Source organism: Pongo pygmaeus, chromosome 18, assembly GCF_028885625.2.
Source record: "Pongo pygmaeus isolate AG05252 chromosome 18, NHGRI_mPonPyg2-v2.0_pri, whole genome shotgun sequence".
Taxonomy (NCBI): Eukaryota; Metazoa; Chordata; class Mammalia; order Primates; family Hominidae; genus Pongo; species Pongo pygmaeus.
This window is the reverse complement of record NC_072391.2, coordinates 4,743,104-4,770,771: the sequence shown is the minus strand read 5'-3', so window position 1 is coordinate 4,770,771 and position 27,668 is coordinate 4,743,104. Positions and strand designations below refer to the sequence as shown.

Below are 27,668 nucleotides of genomic sequence, written 5' to 3'. Positions count from 1 at the left end.
GTCACCACGGCTCATCACGTGCCTCCCGAGACCCCGCCCCCCGCCGTGACGTCCCGGGCCTCGGCCCTGGTCCAAAGTCTACCCGCCTCCTTGTGACAGAAGTGCGACCGCCAGCTGCCGAGGCGTTCGGTCCTGCTGTTGCGGCCGCCGCCCCAGGGCTGCGGGGACGGTGAGTCGCCTGGACGCATTCGGAGACGGCCTCCCGCGGGAGCCCTCCTCCCCGGGGTAAGGGTCTGGACGCCGGCTCCCCTCAGTCGGGGCGTGACCTCGGACCGTGGCGTCCCCTCCCCGCCCCCGCCCGCGGCGCCTGGGCGGTGCATGCCGGGCACCGTAGTCCCCAGCTTCTCAGAGCGCGCTGTGGGGGGCTACTGGGCGCACTACAAGTCCTAGAAGCCTCTCGGCGGTGGGGCGGGCGGTGCGGGGGGGGGTTTCGTTGTGCGTTCAAAGCCCCGCGGGGCTGAGGGTCTTGTCCTGCCGGCGCCTGTCCGGACCCGGGCCCCTCTCCGCGTTCGGCCGGCCTCGGGCACCGGGCTTCTGGAGGTAAAGCGGGGCCGGCGGTTGGGGCGCGGCATGGCGGGCCCCGTCCTCCCCTCAGGGCGCTGCCGAGACCTAGCGCGGCCTTGGGGATGTCGAAGCCGCTGCGGTGGCGGGGCCCGGGCGGGCGCCCCGCTGTGTGCCGCGGGGTTGTGCACCCGGAATGGCAGCCTGCTCACCCGCACGTTTTTCCGTCAGGGAAGGTTGTGGAAATTGCCATCTCCGTCTTGCAGGGCGAGACGGGGAGGGGAGGGGCGGGAGTTGTTTTCTCAAGGAAAGAGGGTCGAGGAGGAGCCCCGTGGCCGAGCCAGCCCCTGCCGAGCCCCGCGGGTGACCTTGGCCGTCCCGGAGCCCAGCAGTGTCCTGCACCCGCGCCCGGCTCGCCGACGTGTGGAGTCGGGATGTGGCGCTCGGCCTCGTATCCCCGGCGGAGATGGCGACGGCCTGGCCTAGCTTTGGGCTAGGAGTCGCGCCTTCGAGGACCTTGGCTTAGCGAGTTCCTTGGGGGGCTTCTCAACAGGTGTTAGGTGAGGTGGGGCGAGCGGCTGTGAGTTCCTCCAAAGGTGGGCTCAAGATCCTCTGCGTCAGAACCACTTGGGGCTCTTGGGAAGCGGGCAGATTCCTGGGGCCCACCCCAGGTGTTGCGATGCTGTAGTTCGTCGCGCTGCCCGGGAATCTGCATTTAGTAGGCTCCCCAGATCATTCCCGGGCGCAGCTGGGGCTGAGAACCTGTCCCAGTGAGGGGGATGGCAGGCCCGGGGGCAGGGACGTTCCATAGCGTTTCTGCTAGTTTCTTCTGTATTCTGGGGCCTGATGCTGGGCAGGGCGGTGCCTGGGCAAGTGACTGCTCTCCTGGGTTTTTTGCTGCTTCCCATGGGGCCAATCTAGGTAGAACTGGGTGGAGGGAGGCGTGCCAGCTCTGCCTTGCCCTCTGCCCTTAATCGGAAAGGTTATGCCCAGTCACTTGCCAGTCTCAGAAGACTCCCCCTCTACACATTCAGTTACGAAAAACGTGAAACATACAAAAGTTGAAGGAATTTTACAGTGAACACCCACAGACCACCACCTAGAACGTAGAGTTAACACTTTATTGTATTTCATCACGTATTTGTCAAACCAGCAGTCCCTCTTGTTTTTTGTGTCAAAGTAAGTTGCAGATATCGGTGCCTTTCCCTCCCAAATAAGCATGCATATAATTAATTAGAGTCTTAGAATTGTTGTTTATTGGGTTTGACTTTTTTATCTTCTTAATGGCCTTTACCTAAATGGAAGCCCTGGGTATTTAGAAATCCGTCTCTCACCCTTGAGAATTTGAAGGAGTTTGGAGGTTTTCCACAGGATGGGCGAACCAGGGAAGAGCTTTACAGGTTCTCTTACAAGGGATCATTTGTTTATTTAGAGCCAGGGTCTTGCTCTGTGGTCCAGGCTGGAGTGCAGCGGTGCCATCACGTTCACTGCAGCCTTGAACTCCTGGGCTCCAGCGATCCTCCTGAGTACCTGGAACTACAGGCATGCGCCACCATGCCCGGCTAATTTTTTTTGTTTGTTTGTTTTTGTAGAGATGGCGTGTCATTATTTTGCCCAGCTGGTCTCTAACTCCTGGGCTCAAGTGATCCTCTCGCCTCACCCTCCCAAAGTGCTGGGATTACAGGCAGGAGCTACCGTGCTCAACTTCTTACAAGGATTTAAGAGCAGCCAGCCATGGTTCTAGAATCACCATAAGAGCAGAACGTTGACTGTGTGATGTAAAGTAATACTTCAGGGAACACAATTGTTTTGAGAAGGAGCTAACGGAATGCGTCCCGAAGGCCAGCTTGCCCCAGCAGATCACGTTGGCAGTAATTGAAGCTAGTCATCGGCTTGCAGCTCCGTGTCAGCTCTTTACACTGTAAGCTTGTCCAGGTTGAACCTACCAGTTCAGTGTGTGTTTTCTAAGGTCTAGGGGAACTGGGGTGTGTAGTGCAATTGAGCTCATGGTGTTGATGGACTAGAGGCCATGGCTTTGAGACCCTTGGGCCCAGGTACTTTGTTCCTTAGCCACAAACACCAGCCCTTCACCCTACTCAGTTGCCTGAGTGGGAGAGAAAAGATAGGCCCTGTGAAAATTTGTCTCCACTTTGAGGAACATGGTTCCAAGGGCAAGGACATGTTTGTACTCATAGAGGACACAGGGAAATGTGGCAGTTAAAGTTGTGGCATTTTATAGCATGTCACTGTCCTGTAGGTGGAGGAAGTGCTGGTGAGAAGCTGGCAGGCAGGGAGAGCTCTGCAGAGGACCTTGGCGCTCCATGGGGAGGATGGAGAGAGAGAGCCAGGCTGGCAGTGGTGACAGGAGGTTTCCTTTCCCCCACAAGGGGACTTGGAAATAGATTACTCAAAATGGAAATGTGCCCCTTTCTAGGATCCCACAAAAAGTTTCTGTTTCTGTCTCTGCCTAGTCAGGAGTCTCCCAGCCACAGTCTCTGTGGAAGGTGGTAGAGGCTACCTTGCAATACAGTGCAGCAGAGGTGGGGGCGCCTAGGGCCTGGGCCAGAACCTCCCCATGCCCAGAGGGCTGTCCACTCTGGGAGACACTGGTCTGGTGGCTCCTGAACCTGTGGGCCTGATGGCCTGGGTCACCACTTCTCCTACTCTGTGAGTCATCAGGCAGTGGTCCGGTGACAGTGGTGGTGTCCTGGGACCAGGGCTGCCTAGACATGGAGACCTCTGTCACATTGAAGCTGTGTGACAGACAGGCCTTGCTGGCCGCATCTGTGATAGGTGAAGAGCAGCACCCAGGCCACAGGAAGGCCTGCATCTGCTGTCAGTGCTGAAGAGATGAAGGGCCCCTGACGGCGGACAAAGCAAAACCAATACGAAGCCTGCAGTGCAGGATGAGGGGGTCCAGCAGCATTCTGATTCTTTCCTTGAAAGCAGTTGTGATGCATTTTTGGTAATACTGGATCATTTTTCCAGAAAACATTTCTTGTCACCTTTTCAGTGCTCCTGATTTGTGGGTGAGACCTGCCTTGGTCTGTACATTGAGTGATCCAGTACCATCGATTCTTACTGCAAGGAGGTGTAACGGGGGTTCAGTAAACACTGAGGGTCTTCCTGAGCTGTAATTGTTCAATCAATGCTAATTAAGTCTGAATTCAGATCTAGTCCCAGTGTCTAGGTTTTTCCCCCAAGAAGGAAAAGAGGCCAAGACAGGTGGAAATAGGTAGAGAAGGGTGCGAGAGTTGCCTTGGGAGGGTTTAGGGAGAATTTCAACCCGTATTACTTCAGGAAGAAAGCGAGCTTGGTTGTCACAATTCTGATTAACATGCAGGCCGGGTGCTGTGGCTCACGCCTGTAATCCCAGCACTTTGGGAGGCCAACAGGGGCGGATCACCTGAGGTTGGGAGTTTGAGACCAGCCTGACCAACATGGAGAAACCCCGTCTCTACTAAAAATACAAAATAAGCCGGGCGTGGTGGTGCATGCCTGTAATCCCAGCTACTCCGGAGGCTGAGGCAGGAGAATCATTTGAACCTGGCAGGTGGAGGTTGCAGTGAGCCGAGATTGTGCCACTGCACTCCAGCCTGGGTGACAGAGCAAGACTCTATCTTAAAAAATCAAACAAACAAAAACCAAAAAAAAAAAAAAAAACCATGTAAACAGTGGCTTCACAGACTGGGGAAGCAGGAGGAAATGGGGTTCTTTGCAGTGTACCGCCCATGAACATGCGTTGTTCTCACCTGTCAGCCAGGGAAGTGGCAGCACAGTGGGACTTGGCCAGCTGAGGCAGCAGCCAGAGTGTCTAAGTGACTTGCCCATGGTTGCCAAATAATGGCAGAGAAGGGCCCACGGCTGGCCCTGAAACAGCAGGGTGGCGGAAGAGCAGCTGAGGGAGACGTGGGCTCTCCCAGCCCCATTGTGATCACTGCATCACGGAGTTGACTGGAATTCAAGAAATGGTGTTTTTTCCTGTCTGGATATTTGGCTATGAACGTAAGTACTTTCCTGAGAAGGCAGTGGAGTCCATTTCGGCTGTGGCTGTGTTCTCACCCTGGGCAGTGGCCTTTGGGTTAAGAATGGCACAAGAGGGGCTGGGTGCGGTGGCTCATGCCTGTAATCCCAGCACTTTGGGAGGCTGAGATGGGTGGATCATTTGAGGTCAGGAGTTCGAGACCAGCCTGGCCAACATGGTGAAACCCTGCCTTTACTAAAAATACAAAAATTAACCAGGCGTGGTGGCAGGTGCCTGTAATCCCAGCTACTCAGGAGGCTGAGGCAGCAGAATTGCTTGAACCCGGGAGTTGGGGGTTGCAGCGAGCCGAGATCGCACCACTGGACTCCAGCCTGGGCAACAGAGTGAGACTCTGTTTCAAAACAAACAAAAAAGAATGGCACAGGAGGTCCACTTAGGTTAACCCCAAACCTGTGCACTCATTTCTTCAACACACATGGACCAGGCGCCAAGCAGGGCCCAACAAGTGGGAGAGTCCCAGAATTCTTGAGGGGAGATAAGACAAGGGACAGAGAATCCCCTGGCAGCGGAATCCTCAGGAAGGCCCAAGTTTGCAGGGAAGTGGGGTGTGGGCGTGTTTGGAGGCCCGGGAAAGAGTACAGGGGTGGGCTTGGGAAGGGTGGGGGGATGAGATAGTTTGGAGGAGTGTGAGTTACGATCCGGTGGGGTCGTGGTAGATCTGGGATATGGTCCAAGTCCAGACTCTTCCTGTCACCCTTGACTGTTAGATGAGATAGTGGATCTGAAGGCCTTTGAACCATGGAGTTAATAGGACTTGCTGACTGGTCATGGTTTAAGGGGACGAGAAAGGTCTGGAGCGCCTCTCAGCCATCCAGTTTGGCAATGGGAGTGAAGTGAACAGAAGGGTCCGCTGGCTGGAGAGCAGAGTTCCTGCCTAGAGCAGCAGCCAAGCTGTAGTCCATCCACCCATTCACCCATGTTTCACAGGCTGCCCGGTGCCCCGGAGAAACTGGCCCCAAGGCCTGACCCTGCCCTCCAGGAGCTATGGGTCTGACTAGGAGATGGCCCTGATCACAACTTTCTAATTCTGCATGTTTGAGTGACTCCATTGCCCTAGACCCAGAATTCCCTGGCCACCTCCCTGCAGGGCTGTGAAGCCCGTGACAGGCCTCACCTTTTCTCTGCTGGAGCACCTGCTGTCACAGAGGCGACAGCTCCTTCTGGGCTTGCCTGTGTATTTTTTATAAGTTCTTCTCAAGTGTCACTTGTCTTGCCAGGTGGATCTGCAGCTCCCTGAGGGCAGGGACCATGAGGTGAGTGACCTCCAGGGAGGGTCTGATGAGTCTTTTTAAACAGGTAGTCACTTAAACAAAAGAGAGAGGAACTTGGATAGTGATGGCTCTGCTGAGTGAAACAGCCTCATCCTTGAACCTGAAGAGTCCCGCCCTGTTCAGGGGAGAAGGCCTCAAGTGAGCACTTCTCAGGTCTCGGATTCCCCAGGCATTTTGTGTCACCTGACCTCAGGCCTTAGTTTCTGTCCCCAGCATGGTCAAGCTCAGGTTCTGTGGTGTGTGTTTAGCTGCTTTGCAGGGAGAGTGGCCACACCATGACACATTTCTCTGTGGCCCCAGTAAAACTGGCCAAAAAGGAACTATACCTGTTGGAGGTGGTAGCCAAGTTCTCTCAGGCTCCCCAGCTCTAGGAGCCACCTACTTGATGTCAGAACTTTGGAGGACTGGATTAGCATGGCAGGTAAGTGTGGAAAATGGAGAATCGCGGGGCAACATGATTTCCCAAGCTCTCTGCAAGCCTCTCGGCTTATCAGGGTAAAAGTGGGCATCCTGCTGTGGCCAGAGGACCCGGCTCACCCATCCTCCAACACGGAGTGTTCCCTGCTCAGTGGAGCTGTCCCTGGTGAGAACTGCAGCCCTGCAGCAACCCCTTCCTTGTTCTTCCTTCTTCCATGCCACGCTTTGTTTTGTGCCAGGCCCGATGTTTTATTTCTGTATTTTACGCCCTCTACTCAACCCCCCACTGAAGGTGCCTGCCATTAAGACAGACGTTGATCTGCCATCTTCAGTGCCTAGGAAGTGCCTCACACATAGTGTGTGGTCCATACTTACTGGTTGAATAAAATGATACACCATGCCTGCATTTCAGCCGTCTCATCTTCCTAAGAGCCAAGACGCAGGGACCGTGGTCTGCATGTGCTCTGTCATTCCCTGAGTGTTGGGGGTGCTGTTTTGCATGCTGTGTTGAATTCTTCAGTACACGTTCAGTGGGTTAGGTTCTAAAGTCAACTAGCAGAGCAAAGACCTCATTAGTCAAACTGTCGTCTAAAGTCCTTGAATTGCCCATTAGCTCAGAGGCACTCCCCTTGCCAGAGGCCCAGCGGGGCCCGAGGAAACAGCACGTTCTGTGTCCCATTTCCCTCCCCAGGGAAAGCAGGGGACTGGGCAGCGCCACTTCAGCTTTTTGTCCTGGGTACCATGAAATCTATGTAAACGGAACACGTGATGGAACTGCACTGTGTGAGCTGCACCGTGTGAAGCACTTTATTGGGAGTGTGAGATCCCACTCAAGTGTATTTTGAAAACCGTTTCTGGAGAATGTGTGAGAAAAGAAACAGGGCTGACAGTGATGTGGAAGGAGAGAGTCAGGACAGCTGAGGTCCTGTCTTGGCTCTGTCATCTCCAGGCAGCTGGGGTGCCTGGGGCAGCCGCTTCTCTCCTCGGAGACCGTTCCCCAGTCTGTGCCACCACTTGCTCACCCACCATCATCTCCAGCACTTCACAGGGCACCTGTCTTCCATGGGTGCTTAGTAAACATTTAAGACAGAAATGAATGGCAGCTTAGACTTGGACTCAGTCATCTCTGATGGCCTTGCAACCTCCAAAAAGTGTTCTCTGGCCAGGCGCAGACACTCACGCCTGTAATCCTAGCACTTCGGGAGGCTGAGGCAGAAGGATCACTTGAGGCCAGGAGTTTGAGACCATGGCGAAACCCCATCTCTAAAAATACAAAAAAAAGGCCGGGCACCGTGCCTCACACCTGTAATCCCAGCACTTTGGGAGGCCGAGGTAGGCGGATCACGAGGTCAGGAGATTGAGACCATCCTGGCTAACATGGTGAAACCCCATCTCTACTAAAAATACAAAAAACTAGCCGGGTGTGGTGGCAGGTGCCTGTAGTCCCAGTTACTTGGGAGGCTGAGGCATGAGAATTGCGTGAACCTGGGAGGTGGAGGTTGCAATGAGCCGAGATCACGCCACTGCACTCCAGCCTGGTCTCTCATGTCTGAGTCATAGAGAAATAGATCCATGGCCAAGCAGATGGCAAACCCAATCATGACGTGAGCTCCTGTTTTCCCAAGCTTCCAGAATAAGTCTTCTGTCCCAGCCAGTATGAGTGAACTCAGGGCCAGATGTTGACTTAGAGTTACAGGAACTTAGGCAAAAACTGCAGTTACTTTTGTACCAACCTAATAAGCTTCTATATACTATTTCTTTTTTTTTTTTTTTTTTTTTTTTTTTTTTTTTTAGGCAGAGTCTTGCTTTGTTGCCCAGGTGGAGCTCAGTGGCGCACTCAGTTCACTGCAGCTTTGAACTCGTGGTCTCAAGCGATCCTCCTGCCTTGACTTCCCAAAGTGCTGAGATTACAGTCCTGAGCCACAGTGCCTGGCCTACTGTATACTATTTCTGGTTGGTTTTTTTTGTTTTTTTTTTTTTTTGAGATAGAGTTTCTCTCTGTCGCCCAGGCTGGTGTGTACTGGCGCAATCTCGGCTCACTGCAAGCTCCACCTCCTGTGTTCAAGCGATTCTCCTGCCTCAGCCTCCCGAGTAGCTGGGATGACAGGCATGTGCCACCACACCTGGCTAATGTTGTATTTTTGGTAGAGATGGGGTTTCTCCATGTTGGTCAGGCTGGTTTTGAACTCCTGACCTCAAGTCATCCGCCTGCCTCAGCCTCCCAAAGTGCTGGGATTACAGGTGTGAGCCACTGCACCCAGCCTATATACTATTTCATATAATGCAGTGTAAACTACTAATTCAGTTTGTTTCACACCCAACCAATATAAGTGAATTCTTAGGGTCAGATGCCAACTAAGAGTGATAGAAACTCAGTTAAATTTCCGTATGGTATATACTGTTGCATCTAATGTAGTGTAGAATACAAATTAGATTCCCACTCTCAGTTCCTAGAGCGCTTTCTTCACCCAGCAGAGATGTCTTCAGAATAATTGAAAGAATGCCCTGTAACATGACAGATCTAAATGTCGCAGGGATGAGCCACTGTCCTCACTGTTCTGAGGGAAGATTGCTGGAGGGGGAGCTTTTGTGTACAGGTATGTATGGTGACTGACACATTTGGAGGAAGAAAGCCTAGAGGTTTGCTTTTCCACATCCCATCCCGACCCACGGAATAGGGGGACTCAGGCAAGGCCTGGCCCCGGGCAGAGCCCAGCTCCCTGGCTAAGGAGGGCCAGGAGACATTTGTGTCTGAATTAAGACTCGTCCACCTGGGTGGCCGTGAGTGGCCACATGTCTTGACTGCACTTAACGGCCTGGTGCTTTTTTGTAGATTGCAATGGTGTGTCTTGATCTCACCCAACAGACAGCTGATTGAATAGAGTCAACCCAAGACTGTCCATTTTGTGTCTGCTCAGTACAGGCAGATGGAAGGATTTTTTTTAAGGGCTCCATTTTGAGCGCTTAAGTGATGGTTCTTTAGGTTCATGCTGTTTCTAAAATTAGTCACCCTTGTAGTTACCAAGCCCTGCCTGTGGGACAGGTGCAGATGACTTGTTTATTCACTTGTGGTTGAGCTGTGTCTGATTTTTTCCTTTTGCTCTGCATTTCCCCTCCTGTCTGTGCTTCCTTCATTTTCTTTGCCAGCAGGAGAACATGCAGGAACAAGCTCTTGAGCAGCGTTCTGCCTGGGAGGTAGTTCAGAGTCCTGATGAGATCACTGGGCGAGTTGGGAGGCTGGGGCTGTGTCCTCAGCATGGGCTCCATCACTCTCGTTTTTATTATGCATCCAATGGGGACTTTCTTACCAGCCCTCCTTGGTCAGGTGACCTCCTGCTAGGTCTCCTGGCAGGGTCTCCTAGGCTAGCAGGACTGTGAGGTCATTACATTCCAACTTTACAGATCTAAACTTTCCATTTGCCTGGAGTACCGGGAGGTGATCTGGCAGAACTGACTCATTTGACCAAACTCATGGGAGACCTACGGCCATAAGGGGCTGGCTTCGGAGAGGAGGCCACTAACCAGTCCAGGCCTCTGGCTTGCTCTGCAGAGCATTTTCTTCTGTAGGTGAAATTAGATTATAGTCTGAGGTGTGTTTCTGGATTGAGGAGGAGTATATATATATTTTTTTGAGATGGAGTTTTGCTCTTGTCGCCCAGCCTGGAGTACAATGATGCGATCTCGGCTTACTGCAACCTCTGCCTCCTGGGTTCAAGTAATTCTCTTGCCTCAGCCTCCCAAGTAGCTGGAATTACAGGCATGCACCACCACGCCTGGCTAATTTTTGTATTTTTAGTAGAGATGGGGTTTCACTGTGTTGGCCAGGCTGGTCTCGAACTCCTGACCTCAGGTGATCTGCCTGCCAAAGTGCTGGGATTACAGGTGTGAGCCAGCACGGCCAGCCTTTTTTTTTTTTTTTTTTTGAGACAGGGTTCCCCACTGTTGTCCATGCTAGAGTGCAGTGGTGCAATCATGGCTTACTGCAGCCTCCACCTCCTGGGTTGAGTGTTCCTCCCTTTTCAGCCCCCCAAGTAGCTGGGATTATAGGCGTGAGCCACTGTGTCTGACTTATAATGAGCATTTTGAGGAAGGAGTCATGTAAAGGTGCTGCCCACCATGAAAAAACTAGAAACTCCACATCAATAGAAAGTTTCTGTATGTGTACTTACATATAAACAAATCCCCTAAATTCTTACTGCCCAGAAAAACTGTTAATATGTGGTATGGGTGAGTGCAGTGGCTCATGCCTGTAATCCCAGCTCTTAGAGAGGCAGAGGCGGGAGGATAGCTTGAGCTCAGGAGTTTGAGACCTGCCTGGGCAGTATATCGGGACCCTGTTCTCCACAAAAAGGAAAAAACAAAGACAAAAAATGTGTTATGTATGTAAATACATCTAAAGAAGAATCACACTGTCCTACCTTTTTTATTCTTCACTCACTGCTATATCAAAACCATTTTTCTGTGTCAATAAAAATCTATATCATTGGCTGGGCACGGTGGCTCATGCTTGTAATCCCAGCACTTTGGGAGGCCAAGGCGGGCAAAATCACTTGAGGTCAGGAGTTCCACACCAGCCTGGCCAACATGGTGAAACCCCATCTCTACTAAAATACAAAAATTAGCCAGGCCTAGTGGCGGGTGCGTGTAATCCTTGTTATTCAGGAGGCTGAGGCAGGAGAATTACTTGAACCCGGGAGGCGGAGGTCACAGTGAGCCGAGACTGCACCATTGCATTCCAGCCTGGGCAACAAGAGTGAGACTCCATCTCAAAAAACAAAAACAAAACTATATCATTTTTTAGGGGCTGAATACAGTTACATTATATAGCTAATCACATGCATGTAACCAGTTCCATTTTCTTGAACATCAAGACAGTGGTGCATATAAACATCTTTGCCTGTGAATCTGTGTTCACATGTCCATTTACTTCTAGAACGAATACCCTGAAGTGGAATTGAGTCCGTAAGAGTGTACAGGTAGCAAGGCTGTCCAGAAAAGCTGTACTGATCCACTATGCTGTGGCCGCATGCCGTGGACGGAGTGTCACCAAGTGAGAGTGGTTTGCCAGGAGGTTTGACTAAAATTCAGCATGATATAAATTGCACAGTAATTGTCATCATCATAGTTCCTAGAGGCCTTAGTACTTTTAGGTTTAGAACCATTCTTTGAGTCCCGTCTGCCTTTTGATTTTGCTTCTGCTTAAGAGTAACAGTGTCACCGGGCGCTGTGGCACATGCCTGTAATCCCAGCACTTTCGGAGGCCGAGGCAGGTGGATCACGAGATCATCAGATCAAGACCACCCTGGCTAACACGGTGAAACCCCGTCTCTACTAAAAATACAAAAAATTACCCAGGTGTGGTGGTGGGCGCCTGTAGTCCCAGCTACTCGGGAGGCTGAGGCAGGAGAATGGTGTGAACCCAGGAGGTGGAGCTTGCAGTGAGCCAAGATCCCACCGCTGCACTCCAGCCTGGGCGACAGTGCAAGACTCCGTCTAAAAAAAAAAAAAAAGCAACAGTGTCGTCTTTTTTCTTGTGTACTTCCTCTCTCAGGCTCCTGTGGCAGGCCCTGAGTGGTGTGCTCTTCACCCATGGCCTCTCCCGTGCCTCATCAATTCTTGATAAGGGGCTGCTCCTACCGCCATATCACAGATGAAAAAAAATCTGAGACTGGAGAGTCAGGTGGCAGGGCAGGGTGGTGGGCTTGGGGCCTGATGCCTGTGCCCCACTCAGTGCAAGATTCTGCCCCTGCAGCTCTGCCTGCGACACAGGGCTCATGCTTCTGTTGGAGGGCGCAGTGGTGTTTGGGGCCGTGGGGTTGGGCTGATGTCTTTTTTATTTTATTTTTATTTTTATTTATCTTTTTTTTTTTGAGATGGAGTCTCACTCTGTTGCCCAGGCTGGAGTGCAGTGGCACGATCTCAGCTCACTGCAAGCTCCGCCTCCCAGTTCGCGCCATTCTCCTGCCTCAGCCTCCTGAGTAGATGGGACTACAGGCGCCCGCCACCATGTCTGGCTAATTTTTTTGTATTTTTAGTAGAGACAGGGTTTCACCATGTTAGCCAGGATGGCCTCAATCTCCTGATCTGTGATCCGCCTACCTTGGCCTCCCAAAGTGCTGGGATTACAGGTGTGAGCCACCGTGCCCGGCTATTTTTTATATTTTGAGACAGAGTTTCAGACTGTTGCCTGGGTGGAGTGCGATGGTGTCATCTCGGCTCACTGCAACCTCCGCCTCCCGGGTTCAAGTAATTCTCCTGCCTCAGCCTCCTGAGTAGCTGGGATTACAGGCGCACGCCATCATGCCCAGCTAATTTTTGTATTTTTAGTACAGACAGTTTCACCATGTTGGCCAGCCTGGTCTTGAACTTCTGACCTCGTGATCCGCCCACCTCTGCCTCCCAAAGTGCCGTAATTACAGTCATGAGCCACCGTGCCTGGCCGGGCTGGTGTCTTATCTCCGCTGAGACTCATGATGGTCAAGGAGGAGCATGCAGGGTTGGGTGGGAGGAGAGCCGGCAGATGGGAAAACCAGATCTGTTTTCTGGTCCTTTCTGTGACTTAAGTTGAGCTTGTTTGGAAGTGTTTAGAATTCCCAAGGCATCAGATACACCCATGTTCAAGTGTAAAAATAAATAAATGGTTCAGAGCCACCCACGATGTAATCTGAGGGAGGGACTGTCTCGTCCTGCCTCCATCAGGACAATGGGAAATGGACCATGTTCAGGATTTCCCAGACCTGCCTGTGCTAGAACTTGGCAGCCGAGGACAACGGTCCCAGAGAAGGGGACACATTGGCCACCTCCCTGAGTCTTGGGAGGGCTCAGCCTCACTAGAGGCTGCTCTGCAACTGAGTGGACCTTTGTGGAGGGCCTCCTCTTTCCTGCTCATCACCCAGCGTTGGGAATAGGGTCCCTCTGGTCAGCTGCAAAAGGCCACAGGGAATCCTGGCCTGGTCCCACATGGACTTGGGTGGCTGGGTTAGCCCCAGGTTTGGATAGGGCATGGTGGAAAGGGGAGTGGAGAGGGTTTGGGGCCCAGGAGCAGTCTCACAGCAGGGGCTCCCTTTTGAGCACCTCCTCACTTGGAGCACTTCCTTCGTGTCCCTGTGCTGGGCACCTGCATCCAAACAGTGCATGCTCTATTAACGTTCACTGCATGCCATCGTCCTCCTCAGCTCCTCCTTGAGCCAGTGGTCATGCTGAAATGAGCACTGGAGTTGCAGAAGAATGTGTCCTCGCTCCAAGGCAACCAGCTGCACTTCTCTCGGGGCCTGTTTTAACTACGGAAGCATCTGCTCTGGCCTTCCCGCCAGGGAGTATTCCCCATGGCTTGGTCTCTGTACTGGCTGAGGCTGTGTCGTGTGACCTAAAGAAAGTCATGATCCTTTTGATCGTGGATCACTTGAAGAGAACTTGTGTTCCTTCAGGCCTAAGGAACTGTAGAGATATATTTTTGTGGTGGAAGGGGGATGGAGTCGCACTCTGTCGCCCAGGCTAGAGTGCATTGGTGTGACATAGCTCTTTGTAGCCTAGAATCCCTGGGCTAGAACAATCCTCCCGCCTCAGCCTCCCAAGTAGCTGGGACCACAGGTGTCTATCACCATACCTGGCTAATTTTATTTTTTTTGTAGAGATGGGATCTTGTTATGTTGCCCAGGCTGGTCTTGAACTCCTAGCTTTAAGCAATCCTCCCACCTTGGCCTCCAAAGTGCTGGGATTACACATGTGAGCCACTGCACCTGTCTGTGCTGTATATTTGTAATGACACTTGTTAATACTTAACCTGAAATTAATTTACCATAATTAACCAGTAAAACAAGTTTAATTACTCATGTGGAAGATGTGGGAGGTGGTCAGTTAGTTGCTGGTGTGGTGTCCCATGGCTGTCCTAGGCACTGGCCTCCATCCCAAGGCCCTCATGGTGAAGCACAGCTACTGGAGCCATGGCATCCATCTTCCAGGTGGCAGATGGGAGGAAGGCAGGAAAGATGAAGGGCCTGGCTCCGGGCTGAGTCAGCTTGCCTTGAGTGCCTTCTTATGGTCTGGACACTTCTGCTTACAGCTCATCAGCCAGAGCTTTGTCACTCTAAGAAAGCTCGGGGACCCTCTTGGTTGATGGACTTGCCCTGAGTGAAAGTGGAGTTCTGTATTCAAGAATGGGAGACAGAGTGGATTTGGGTGCAGCTGGCAGTCTCCACTCTGTACTTCATTAGGCGGAACATTGCTGTTTGCGATCTTGTTATTCTGCCTTCTTCCTTTGCAGTGTGATGTGGAGGAACACAGCACAGCTCCGTATGGGTGGTGGTATCTGCGTAGTCATTTATGGAAGGCGTCTCCAGCAATACAGCCTGGACATTTACATGTGGGGTTTTGTTCAGCCTTCCAAGAACCTCATTTTGCACGTGGGGAAACTGAGGCTCAGAGAGGTTGAGGAATTTGTCTAGGGCTGCAGGCCATCAGCGGTGAGGCAGGGTCCCAGGGAGACCTGTGCTCTCCCAATACTCTATTGACAGTCAAGCAAAGAAGGCCGCTGTCTTTGTTCCCAAGTGCCACAGTGCAACAAGGCTGAATGGTGCCGGAGGTCTCCTGGGGAAGCCTAAAGCCTGAGGAGAAGGGCCTGGGACACTGCCCAGCTGGCCTTGTCATCCTTGTCCTGGAGATCTGGGATATTTGAGCTCTGGAACAACCCCTGTTGCCGGGTTGCTGTGAGGGCCCCAGGCTGCCATCTGGCCACCCTCAGGGGCACAGCCCTCCTTCCTTAGGCCTTGTGTACTCACTGTTCCCTCTGTTGTCCCCATCCCTCCCTTTGCCTCCTGGTCTCATTAACTCTTCTGCCACCTCCTCCCAGGTTTGCTTGAAGAGATGGTGTTAGAGCTCCAGAACGGCGATCTTGCTGTCCTACTGTGCCCTGGACTTTCTCGATACCACTGGTCACAGATGTCATTGTGTTTGTGGTTTTTTGGCGAGGGGGGTGATTATTTCACGCTCGTCCTCTTCACTTGACTGTAAGCTTCTGGAAGGCAGGGATGTGTCTTTTTTTTTTTTCTTTGAGATGGAGTCTCGCTCTGTTGCCAGGTTAGAGTGCAGTGGCACGATCTTGGCTCACTGCAACCTCCGCCTCCCGGGTTCAAGTGATTCTCCTACCTCAGCCTCCCAAGTAGCTGGGATTACAGGCACGTGCCACCACGCCCAGCTAATTTTTGTATTTTTAGTAGAGACAGGGTTTCACTATGTTGGCCAGCATGGTCTCGATCTCTGGACCTCGTAATCCGCCCTCCTCAGCCTCCCAAAGTGCTGGGATTACAGGCATGAGCCACTGCACCCAGCCAGGGACATGTCTTTAATCCCCAGCCTGTATCTGGCACGGAGGATGTGCTGAGTAACTATCAGAAGGAAGCACCATCCCCCGCCCTCCCCTTAAAGGGCCTCTGTTACGTGGTCACCTCACAGACTGTGCTTCAGCCCAGCCCTGGGGTGCTTGGGAGAATAGGCGGAACAGCTACGTGGTACTGTGCAGGGAGTCAGCGGCCATCCCTTGCAAGTAACAGTCCCCCTCCTAATGACCCTCATGCTGCATGGCCCGTTACAGTGGTTCAGTAAGTTTTTATATCCATGCCTCACTTAATTCTCACATCGCCCTCCAAGTTGGGTTTGAACTAATCTGTCTGTGTGTTGGATGGAGATGTCACAGGATGGAAAGGCCTAGTGTGGGCCAAGCCTCCCTGGAAGGGGATCCCCTTCAGGCCTGCACCCTTGGTGGGGATTCTGTGCTCTGCTTTTCCCGCTGCCCTGTCCCTGCAGGGTGCTGCTATCTGGACTGAGAGCATCTTTCCTGAGGCCCACATGAGCTCCTGCTTGCTTCTGGCTCGCTTCTTGCTTTGGCCTTTTCCTCCAGACCTGGTTTGGGCCTTGCCATTCTCTTTTCAGACCCAAGAAGCACAGAGAGTGTTTGTCTTTTACCTCGGCTCTGCCCCTCGTGGAGCAGTGGGCACCTCCTTTATTCAGCACATGGAAGCTGCAGGCGAGGCAGAAAGTGGCCTTTCAGTTTTCCCAGCAAAGCATAAAGCCCTGTTCCTGGCTGGGTGCCTGGGACCTGCCTCCTGGGGACAGAGGAGCCCCTCTGAGGCCAGCTGGCATCCTGATGCCATGGCTGCCACGTGGGTAAGCACCTCCTGGGGATGCAGCACCAAGCCAGCCCAGCTCTGAGAAATGTGTCTGGGCAGCAGCTGCTGCAGAGCCCCTGCCACCAGGGTCTATCGGTGGAGCATCCTTCCAGGGGCATTGCCAACCTTGGGCACTCCCAGGCAGGCCCCTGGCATTTCCACAGCCCACCAGGGGAGATGGCCCTTGGAGGACTGCTAGTGTCTCTGCCTTCTCAAAGGATTGTCTCGGGTTCCCGTGGAGCAGGTGGCCCAGCTGAGCTGTGCTGTGAGGGAACGCTGCTGAGCTGAGCTCTTAGGGCAGGGTTTTGATTGCAAGTCCCTCCAGAATCCTGTAGAGGCATCCCTTTGTAGTCATATTAGTGAATGTGCACCAGGATCCCTCGTTGGGAATCAGAAGCCACCCCATGGCAGAGGCGTCAGTACCTGTTGTTTTCCTCCCTGTTGGAAGTTGCCTAATAAAGCATAATAATAGCAGGTTCCATTTATTTAGCGTCCTTGTGTGCTAGGCCCAGCGTTCCTGCTGCAGGCATTTCGTACACACTGTCTCTCTTCAACCTCACTCCCACCCTGAGAGGTAGGCATGATCATCTCTGTTTACAGAGGAAGAAACTGAGGCTCAGCTCGCTCAGCTGGAAAGTGGTGGGTCTGGGGGGTCTGGGTTTGAACTAACCTGATGCAGAGCCACCCCCCCGCCCGTGTTTTTTTTTTTTTTTTTTTTAAATATTGATGACGTCTTGCCATGTTGCCCAGGCTGGTTTCCAACTCCTGGGCTCAAGTAATCCTCCCGTCTGGGCCTCCCAGAATGCTGGAATTACAGGCCTGAGCCACCACACCTGGCCCAGAGCCCATGTTCTTGACTGCTTCATTTAAAGTCTACCGGGTGGCAAGCACATCCCTGGGGTGGGGCCTTGCCAGAACAACAAACTTAGGGCCTCCCCCGGAGCGACTCCAAGACTTGCAGGCCACTCTTGATCCTTCTGGTTGTGAAGCCCTGTCCCAGCTCTGCACTTGGCTGATATGCACCCCTTAACTTCTAGTGGGGGTTCCTCTAGCACAGCAGTTCTTGAAATGTGATCTGCAGTCTCCTGGGGGCTTCCTGAGACCACTCGGGGGGCTGAGGATCAGAACTGTTTTAATAATAACACGGCCATGATTTGTTACCGTGCCTCTTTGTTTGTGATTGCTTTCACATTGATGATGTAGGAGCAGTGGGGAAAGAAGCTGTGGGGCCTGCACTGACTCAAGACTGGCACCACTCTGTGCTGGTCTTGTTGTAATTGAGTCTTCACCACCACACACACAGTACACACACACACACGCCAGTGTTGCATCAGAAAAAGCAGTAAAAATCAACTTTATTAAGTCCTGACCCATGAGTCCACATCTTTTTAAGATCCTTTGTGACGAAATAAGGCACACATGAAGTATGTCAAATGGAGTTTGATGCTGTCGTGCACGCGTGCATCCATTTGAAGTGTGGGCTGAACTAGCTGCCTTTTTCATGGACTCTATCTTCACTTAAAGAACAACTGGCACACACCGTGGTTATTCAGATTTGGATATTTAGCATACGGTTTCTTGAAAATGAGCAAAGTGAACTTGCTACTTCAAGGGAAACAACTGACCTTTTATTTTTGTATATGTTGCTGTTTCTGTATTTGTTAGTGCTTTGTTGCCAGTGATGAAATTCAAGCTTTCAAATCATGATTAGCATAACAATATTTAGTGACTTTAATGATGACGTTGGTAGCAATACCAGCAATGTGATTTTAAAAAATATATATTGTTCAGTGAGATGTGTCAACATTGGTAGATCTGCATTACAGGAACCTGTATTTTCAGGTGACCCACACATGATGTTAAGAAATCATGTCTGTGTAAAAGACCCATTCCAAATGCAAGGTACACCAGTGACTTCTAATGTAACACATTAGAAAAAAAAGGCTTCCAATTCCTGTGGCAACTAACCCTTAAGAAACTACCACTTGTCAGTCAGGCGCGGTGGCTCACACCTGTAATCCCAGCACTTTGGGAGGCCAAGGCAGGCAGATCACAAGGTTGAGAGATTGAAACCATCCTGGTCAACATGGTGAAACCCCGTCTCTACTAAAAATACAAAAATTAGCCGGGCGGCACGCCTGTAGTCCCAACTCCTCAGGAGGCTGAGGCAGGAGAATCGCTTGAACCCAGGAGGCGGAGGCTGCAGTGAGCCAAGATCACACCACTGCTCTCCAGCCTGGTGATAGAGCGAGACTCTGTCTTAAAAAAAAAAAAAAACCTACCACTTGTCAAGTCTTGATGTAGTATTAGTCCATTGTGCTTCTCTAACAGAATACCTGAGACTGGGTCATTTATAAAGAAGAGGAATTTATCTCCTTCCAGTTCTGGAGGCTGGTGTCTTAGTCTATTTGTGTTGCTATAAATTACCTGAGGCTGAGTAATTTATAAAGAAAAGAGAGTATTTGGCTCCTGGTTCTGCAGGCTTTACAGGATGGCACGGTACCAACATCTGCTTCTGTTGAGGGCCTCAGGCCGCTTCCATTCATGGTGGAAGGCACAGGGGGGTCTCTGTGTGCAGAGATCACATGGCGAGAGAGGGAGTGAGAAAGGGAGGGGAAGCTCTGGGCTCTTTCTGACAACCAGCTAGGATGGAGGGACTAACAAAGTGAGAAGTCACTCACTTCTCCCCCACCCCAGGGAGGGCATTTATCTATTCATGAGGAATCCACCTTCCATGTCCCAGACACCTCCCATTAAGCCTCACCGTCAGTCACCCACAGTCACCAAAACTGTGGTGTCTGGGAAGTCCAGGATCAGGGCACTGCCAGCATCTGGCAAGGGCCTTCTTGCTGTGTCATCCCATGGTGGAAGGGTCGCAGGGAGATGCACCCACAAAAGACTAGCTAATCCTCTTATAAGGAATCCGCTCCCGAGATAATGATTTATAGCCAGTCTGTCAGAAGCGCAGGTTGCAAGCTAGGAATTGCGATTAACATCAGAAGTGGGGGGCAGTCATGGGACTGAGCCCTCAACTGTGTCATGGGATCTGACACAGTAGCATCAGACTTGAATGCGACTAGAAGACGTCCAGCTGGTGTCCGCTGCAGAACTGACTGCTTGCTTGTTATTGGGGGAGAAACCCCCACATGTTTTGCCACAGAGGTCTTTTCTGTTGATTGTTATGGTGTGAAAGCAGAGGAGAAACAGGTTTTTTCTCTACACCTTCACATGCCACAGAACCCAGAGGATGTGGAGGGATAGACTTTGCAAAGGCCTCTGGTCTCCCAGAGGAGTGACTTACTATTAAGTTTATGATTGACTTGTAAAGATTTTCAAACAGGCACCTATTTTGTTTGCAATTTATAAATCCAAGATTTAAAGCGAGAAGGCCAAGAAGCCTCTCTTGGATTTGTCAGGGCTGCAAGTTGACTTCAGTGGGCTCCCCAGACCCCCCAAGTCTCCCCTTCCTCCTCTGTTGGGAACTGGGCAGATCCCCAGGTCTCCTAGCCCCCTCCCTCACCAGCACCTTCCCACAGCAGAGGTGCTGGGGCTGCATTTTCAGATCAGACATTTTCCATTTTGTAGCTTAATTTGAACAGTACTCATTTTATTGGAAAACTATTTTGCTTCTGATCGTGTGATTGAAAGATTATTCTTGTAGTTTTTATTACACCCTACACAACACGGTTTTGTGGGAATGCATGTTTGATTTTATATTGGAAGGCACTGGGAGAATGGGTGTTTGAATTCAGGAAATCTTCATGAGCCGTTTTCCAGATACTTCTGCTTGGTAGAGAAGGATCTGCCCTGCAGTCTCTGCTGGGGTTCAGGAAGGCAGCAGGAGGACGCATGTGGATATGGAGGGGTGAGAGGGAGCAGTGAGTAGCAGGCATGGCTCTAGGTGGGGAAGACATGGAGGAGCAACAGGGCCCTGCAGCCCCCGGTAAGGGGCAAAGAGAAGGTGGGCTCTGGTGTGGCAAGCGAGCTGGAGTGGAAGCCAGCCCTTTGCAGGTCCAAACCCTTCCCTGTGGCCTGCATTGTCTGTACCTAGGTTGGGTGGACACCAAAGGAGGGCTTTGCCCTGTGGGCTTGCACCCTATCATCATGGGCAAGGCTGCATGTGGAATTCCAGAAATAGAATTTTTGAGCTCTAGGAGACCATAGGATTATATCTGTTGACTTTGATGAAAAGATGGGCCAGAGAAAGGCAATACCTGTATTCTCAGAGATGGGATGTGTGTGCACACGTGCGTGTGTGTGTGCTCCCTGCAAGGGACCCAGGCTGGGATCTGCAGGTGCTTAAGTGACTCACCAAGCACAGTGCAGCTTATTTTCCTGGTCTGCTCAGAGCATCCCAGGGCCTGGACCATTCCCTGATGAGCAAGACCACTGCAGACCACAGTGTTGGGCCACTTGGTGGATGGTGGTGCCACCCAGAGGCACCAGAGAGCATTTTCTGGGAGTCTGGGAGTTTGTAGCAGGGGCTGGCACTTGTTCCAACTCAACATATTGGAGCAGTTTTCCAGATGCAGGTAAAGCCCCATGAAAGGCTGCCCTCTTCTGCCCTGCAGGAGGGCACCTGGTGGGCTAGGAGCAGCCTGGGGAAGGGACCCCAGGACCAGCTCCAAGAGGCACTGCTGCTACTCCCTGTTCTGTTCTTTTTTTTTTTTTTTGGAGACAGGGTCTCGCACTGTTGCCCAGGCTAGAGTGCAGTGGCCTGATCATGGCTCACTGTATCCTCTGAGTCTTGGGCTCAGGTGATCCTCCTGCCTCAGCCTCCCCAGTAGCTGGGACTACAGGCATATACTATCATGCCTAATTTAAAAATTTTTCATTTGTAGAGACAAGAGTCTTGCTATGTTGACCATGCTGGTTTCGAACCCCTGGCCTCAGTTCATCTTCCAGCTTCAGTCTCCCAAAGTGCTGAGATTACAGGAATAAGTCTCTGTACCTGGCCACTGCTCCCTGTTCTTAACCCTGTGCCATTGGAATTCACTCTGCGGACAGGAGGGTGGGAGAGTCATGCCGGGGTCCTAGACTTATGCCCCGCCCCATCCTTTTCTAGGCCTCCGTGTCTTCCGTGGATAATAAGGCAGCTCAGAAGAGGTGTAATTTCTGAACACTTGGAAAGATGTTCTGTCTCCTGATTGCCAAAGAAATGCATATAAAAATAAGTGTCATTTTAATATTAAAATAACTGGCATTATAAATTGGCATCCTTTCAAAAAGGCATAAAATGCTCATGTCCTTTGACCTAGTCATCTCACTCTGACAAGCTTAGCCTGAAGAAATAATCTAACAAAAGGGAAAGAGCGGTGGACAGAGGTGTTCTCTTGTATTTCATGAAAGCAGCAAGTAGGGCCTTGCCTAAATGCCTTAATAGGGTTTGGTCAAGTATGCCCATTTTGTGGAATATTAATATCAGTGGTCATGGAGTCTTGTAAGATGGAATATGTGTGACACAGCATTAAAAGGATTTACCAGCCTGGCCAATATGGTGAAATCCCGTCTCTACTAAAAAAAATACAAAAATCAGCCAGGCATGGTGGCGTGTGCCTGTAGCCTCAGCCACTTGGGAGGCTGAGGCAGGAGAATCGCTGGGACCCGGGAGGCGGAGGTTGCAGTGAGCCAGGATTGTGCCACTGCACTCCAGCCTGGGCAACAGAGCGAGACTCTGTCTCAAAAAAAAAAAGGATTTAAAACTGTCAGGATAGCAACTATATTTTTATGTAGTATGGGCTGGGCGCAGTTGCTCCTGCCTGTAATCCCAACGCTTTAGGAGGCCGAGGCAGGAGGATTGTTTGAGGCCAGGAGTTTGAGACCAGCTTGGGCAACATAGTGAGACCCCCCGTCTCTACAAAACAAAACCAAAAGGTACAGGTGCCTGTGCATACAGACCAGCAGGGACATGTGGAGATGGGCTGCAGTAGGACTAATTTTCTTTTCCCTCATTTTTTTTTTTAAATAAGTTTTATTGACATAATTTATGTACCATTCAATTCACCCATTTAAAGTGTACAATTCAGTGGTTTTTAGTATATTCACAGAATTGTTCAACTATTGCTACAATCGGTTTCAGAGCATCTTCGTTACCCCAGAAGGAGATTCCATGTTCCCCATTTCCCCTCTCCCCCAGACCTAAATAGCTACTAATGTACTTTCTGTTTCTATGGGTTTGCCTACTGGGGACATTTCATATAAGTGAAATCATACAGTATGTGGCCTTTTGTGTCTGGCTTCTCTCACCAAGCATGTTTTCAGAGTTCATGGTGTAGGGTGTCAGTGCTTCCTTCCTTCTTATCGCTGAATCGTCTTCCATTGTCTGGGCAGCCTACGGTTTTGTTTATCCACTTTGTTGATGGACATTTGGGTTGTTTCCACTTTTTGGCTATTATGATTCATGCTGCTGTGAACATTTGTGTACAAATTTCTGTGTAGACACGTTTTCATTTCTCTTGGGCAGATAACTAGGGGTGGAATTGCTGGGTCATCTGGTAACTCTAGGTTCAACCTTTTGAGGAACTGCCAGACTGTTCCTCAAAAGGGGAACAGGGGCTGGCAGTTCCTCAAAAGGTTTGCAGGGGCTGTCCCCCACCAGCAGTGTATGAGGGTTCCAGTTCCTCTACATAATGCCTACTACTGTCTTTTTAAATTTTAGCCATCCTAGTAGATAGGAAATGGTCTCCTTGTGGTTTTGGTTTTCATTTCCCTTATGAAAAGACACTCAGTAGTTTTTCATGTGCTTTTGGCCATTTGTCTTTTGAGAAGTCTTTGTTCAAATCCTTTTAAAAATTGGGTTGTCTTTCTGTTATTGAGTTGAGTTCTTTGTATTTCTTAATACAAGTCCTTTATCAGATCTATGAATTATAAAATGTGATGGTATCCTTTGAAGCACAAGAGTTTTTCATTCTGATGACATTCACTTTAAGTTTTCTTTCTTTCGTTGCTTTGCTTTTGGTGTCATATCTAAGAAACCACTGCCTAATCGAAGGTCATAAAGATTGACAGCCTGCATTTTCTTCTAAGAGCTTTTTGATCCCTTTCAGTTTTCAAACTGCCATGGTACTTTATAGTTGAACCCAAGAGCTTGGACTTGGTTCCTCTGGCCCTGCCCCTGATTTGTTAAACTTTATATTCAAACTTACGTGCCCTCCATCCTCTGCAGATGCTGGGCTCTCTGGGAAACACTCCTTTCCCTGTATTTTTTGTTCCACTGAAACTGATTTTTGTCTCATTATTTTTAGCTAAGGTAACTGAACCCCACTTCCCAAGTCCTTTATAATGCTAAGTAAGAGCAAAAGCTTCCCACGTTTCTGAGCTGTGCTCAGAGTTTGGTGACAGAAATGAGGGAAAAGATTTCACTTGACTGTTCTTCCCCCCGACCCCCGCCTCAACAAACAAACCAGAAGGGCACAGGCCAGAGCACAGCTTGCCTGGCAGTTCTCATGCATGGGAGCTCAGGCCTGGTGGGAGGGGATGCAGAGGGCAGCCGTGGCCCTTGAATGCCAACAGTCTTGGGGTAGGGAGGAAGCAGACCTGTGACGGGACTGAGGAATGGAGGGGTGGTCGGGTGTGTGGATGGCACAGAGTGACAGCCAGGGAGAAGCCTGATGTGGGAAGGGGAGGAACTGTGTGGTATGCCCAGGCCCCTGGACCCAGCCCTGGCTTGGCAGCCCTTGCTCCCCGCTGAGGGCCCTGCCTTTCCTTCCCCTGAAACAGCTCCCGGAGCCCTGCCTGTTCCCTGTCCATCCAGGCCAGCAGCTGAAGGAGCCTCACCTGCCTCCCTTCTCTGAGTAGCACAGATTTGAGGTAAGAAATCCCCCAGAATCCCCATTCCCAGTCCAGCCTCTGGCAGAGATCGGTCCAGTGTCTCCTCCGACTGCCTTAGTGCCCGCTAAACATTTGGGGAGGGGAGAGCTCGGTGCCAAACTGCTCTCGTGTGGGGCAAGTGCTGAGTTAGGCTCCCTGGGGGACTTTACCTCACTGGGCCCTGCTTCCTGGGTTCTGTCCTTGCCCTCCAGCTTCCAAACAGGGAAGAGCAGGTGACTGCTGAGAGGTGAGGATGGTGGCTGTGGGCTAGGTGGCCCTGGGGAAGGTGGGGGATCCCCAGTGCCTGGAGGCAGCCCCTTCTGAGGATGGTCACACGCCTTGTGCAGCATCTTGGCCACCCCCCAGGGCTGAAGAAGGAACCTGGCTGGGAGCTTAGTTCATGTCTGGGTTTTCCCTCCATGTCCAGGAGAAGCAGCGAAGATGTCCAACGAGCCTCCCCCTCCTTATCCTGGGGGCCCCACAGCCCCACTTCTGGAGGAGAAAAGTGGAGCCCCGCCCACCCCAGGTAGGGGGTCACTGCTCCTGAAGCTCCCTGTTGCAGCCCTCTGCTCCCATGGCATGGTTGGGACTCTCTAAGTGGTGATGCCCACTCCAGGGTTACCCCTGGGCCCCATCTGTGTCCCAAAACAGTGGCCTCTGGTCCAGCTCATCGTGCAGACTCCAGCTCAGTCTCCTCTTTCTGCCTCTCTCTGTCCAGGCCGTTCCTCCCCAGCTGTGATGCAGCCCCCTCCAGGCATGCCACTGCCCCCTGCGGACATTGGCCCCCCACCCTATGAGCCGCCGGGTCACCCAATGCCCCAGCCTGGCTTCATCCCCCCCCACATGAGTGCAGATGGCACCTACATGCCTCCGGGTGAGTGGGGAAGGGATCTGAGGGGAGCATGGGGAACTCCTGGCTGCTGTCTGGCCTGCGCTGGCTGTCCTCAGTACAGGTGGGCATCTGCTATAGGGCAGGGACTCCAACACGCCCAACCAGCCCTGGCCTAGGGCTTAGGCTGTGTGTGGACAGGGACGGTAGACGTGGAAGGTGGGACTGCTCTTTCTCAGGCTGCTCGGGCAGGGCTGTTCTTGGCACACCAGGACCTGACATGGGTGGGGAGGGGCGCCTTGTGTGCAGGAGAGGGGTGGGTGACCCGCAAGGCTTTCCCTCCCTTGGTCATGGGCTTGAGGCTGAGTGCCCTGTCCTTGCATGCTGGAGACAGAGGAGCAGAGGGACCAGGCCATGTGCCTGGCTCTCTGCCACATCTCTCATGGTCCCCAAGGGGTGGGGACCAGGAAGGGCTGGGAGAATGTGGCCGCACTTGACTTAGGGCCCCAACTGTAAGGTCTCCCACTGGCCCGTTAGGAGGGCAGTAGGAAGTCTGAGGCCTAGCCTTGCACGCTGGGCGCTGTGGACCATGGGGCTTTGTGCCAATCTCTGTCTGGGGCAGGTGGCAAGCCAGTGACCTCTTGCTTCCATCTTCTGTGCCATTCCAGGTTTCTACCCTCCTCCAGGCCCCCACCCACCCATGGGCTACTACCCCCCAGGGCCCTACACGCCAGGGCCCTACCCTGGCCCTGGGGGCCACACAGCCACAGTCCTAGTCCCTTCAGGAGCTGCCACCACGGTGACAGTGCTGCAGGGAGAGATCTTTGAGGGAGCGCCTGTGCAGACGGTGTGTCCCCACTGCCAGCAGGCCATCACCACCAAGATCTCCTACGAGATTGGCTTGATGAATTTCGTGCTGGGTTTCTTCTGTTGCTTCATGGGGTAGGTGGTGTGGGCACTGGTAGGGTGGGGGCTGCACCAGGGTCAACTGGCTGCCTCTGCCTCCTCTGCAGCAGGCCTCAGCCTGTTCTTCCCTGTCTCTGATTCAGATGTGATCTGGGCTGCTGCCTGATCCCCTGCCTCATCAATGACTTCAAGGATGTGACGCACACATGCCCCAGCTGCAAAGCCTACATCTACACGTACAAGCGCCTGTGCTAACGGAGCTGGGACTCGGGACTCCCCCGCCTGTCAGTCTGGCCCCCTGTGCTTTGCTCCCTGTGCTCAGTGGTCACTTTCCCGCTCCCACTTGGGGCTGGGAGCCGTGCCACCATCCCCTAGAAGTCCTGTCCTCTTCACCCTGCCCTACCCTGAGCAGCTGACTCTTCTGGCAAAAATTCTGTTGGGATTTAAGGCCAAGGGTCAGTGGGTGGCAGGGGGCTGGCACTGAGCTTGTGTGTTGTTGGTCTGCTTGGTGTGTGTGATCAGGAAGATAAGCTGGGAGGGGTCTCCTGCTGGGGTCCTGATTCCTCTATTTCCAAACAAGGTACAGGTTCAGTCCAGACTCTTTCCCCCTGGGACCAAAAGCAGCCAGAGCAGTAGCCAGTTAGTTCCCCAGGCCTGTGGCCACAGTTGTTTCTGACCTGCTGGGCCGAGAATGGGTAAGTTGTCTGGAGTCAGGTGGGCCCACGTAGGACAGGGTCACGAAGCCTGGGTTTGTTTCTGGGTACTTTGTGCCTCTGGGGTGCTAGAGGTGGGGCATGGTGGCTGGAAGTAAAACTGCCAACTCTGGCCCTCAGAACTCTCAGGTATAGAAACCCAGGATGTCTAATACCCTGTCCCAGTGCCGAGAGCTGCCTGGTGTCAGGTAGAGAGGACGCTGTACCTGGGTGAGTGATCAGACCCCTGGTAGCTAAGAAGGAACTTGTCCCTTTGAGTCAGTGTGCAGACCCCCTTTCAGGCCATGCCTCTGTGAACCCTGTATTGCTGGGGCCGGAAGGAGCCCCTGAGCCTAGCCCCTTCCCGTCTGCCCTGTGTCCTCACTGCGTGTGGGTATGACCTCTGCCCGGTGGCTGGTGTGTCCCAACTGGGCAAGAGATGGCAGAGGGTCCCCCTTGTGGGTGTGCTTGGATGTGCAGAGCCTTCTCCGTGGGTTTTCTTCCCTGTAAGTGCCGGGCCCCTCGCCCCAGCTGACAGGCTGTTGCTGTGCCTGCTCACACCTGCTCCTGCAGGCACACTGGGCTAGGGACGAGGAAGGAGCAGCCACAAGTGGTAGAACTGCCTTGGTGGACACCAGCCTTGCCGTGTCTTTATTTCCTGAATGGTTTGTGAACTTGCTCACCTGGACCGCTGTATCCTGCCACTGTCCTTCCTGGTCTCGCACTGCCACTGCATGGCCTCCTGTCACTGTGAATCGTGGCCCAGTCTCAGTTTGTAGTTTCTCATTAAATTGGCCCTTTCACTCCCCCGCCCTGGGCCTCTGCTGTCTTGCCTGGCTTCCTTCTTTTTTTGAGGGAAAGAGGGTGGGGCTGCAGGCAGTCTACTGGCAGGGCAGGAGGCTGAGTCCTCAGGGTCTCACACCCTCAGTGCTGATGCTATGCCAACTGCCTGGGACAACACCAACATGTAAGGACCTAATTAAACCAAACCAGAGTCAGGTGTAGACCAGCCCTCGGATTTCCAGCTGTGACTGG

At 52.2% G+C, this 27,668-nt stretch overlaps 1 protein-coding gene across 4 annotated transcripts; it reads left to right on the top strand.

Annotated features, from left to right (window-relative positions):
• Positions 1-18: 18 nt before the first annotated feature.
• CDIP1 (cell death inducing p53 target 1) lies at positions 19-27,445 on the top strand. 4 transcript variants are annotated; one of them, XM_063655114.1, is made up of 7 exons: positions 376-540; positions 5,764-5,799; positions 24,117-24,206; positions 24,634-24,732; positions 24,925-25,080; positions 25,704-25,977; positions 26,085-27,445. In XM_063655114.1, exons 4-7 carry the CDS (start codon positions 24,648-24,650, stop codon positions 26,194-26,196), a joined length of 627 nt encoding a protein of 208 aa, XP_063511184.1. In that variant the 5' UTR covers positions 376-540; positions 5,764-5,799; positions 24,117-24,206; positions 24,634-24,647; the 3' UTR covers positions 26,197-27,445. The 4 variants fall into 4 exon arrangements, with proteins under 4 accessions (XP_054308504.1, XP_054308505.1, XP_054308501.1 ...); XM_054452529.2 differs by lacking the exons at positions 376-540; positions 5,764-5,799 and adding an exon at positions 19-225; XM_054452530.2 differs by lacking the exons at positions 376-540; positions 5,764-5,799 and adding an exon at positions 34-169.
• The last annotated feature ends 223 nt before the right edge of the window (positions 27,446-27,668 follow it).

Bases quoted from the DNA above. Each gene is read 5' to 3' on its own strand.
- CDIP1 (XM_054452529.2), top strand. From the start codon at position 24,648: ATGTCCAACGAGCCTCCCCCTCCTTATCCTGGGGGCCCCACAGCCCCA. The intron at 25,081-25,703 runs GTGAGTGGGGAA...GTGCCATTCCAG, and splicing joins TGGCACCTACATGCCTCCGG to GTTTCTACCCTCCTCCAGGC. The intron at 25,978-26,084 runs GTAGGTGGTGTG...TCTCTGATTCAG, and splicing joins TTCTTCTGTTGCTTCATGGG to ATGTGATCTGGGCTGCTGCC.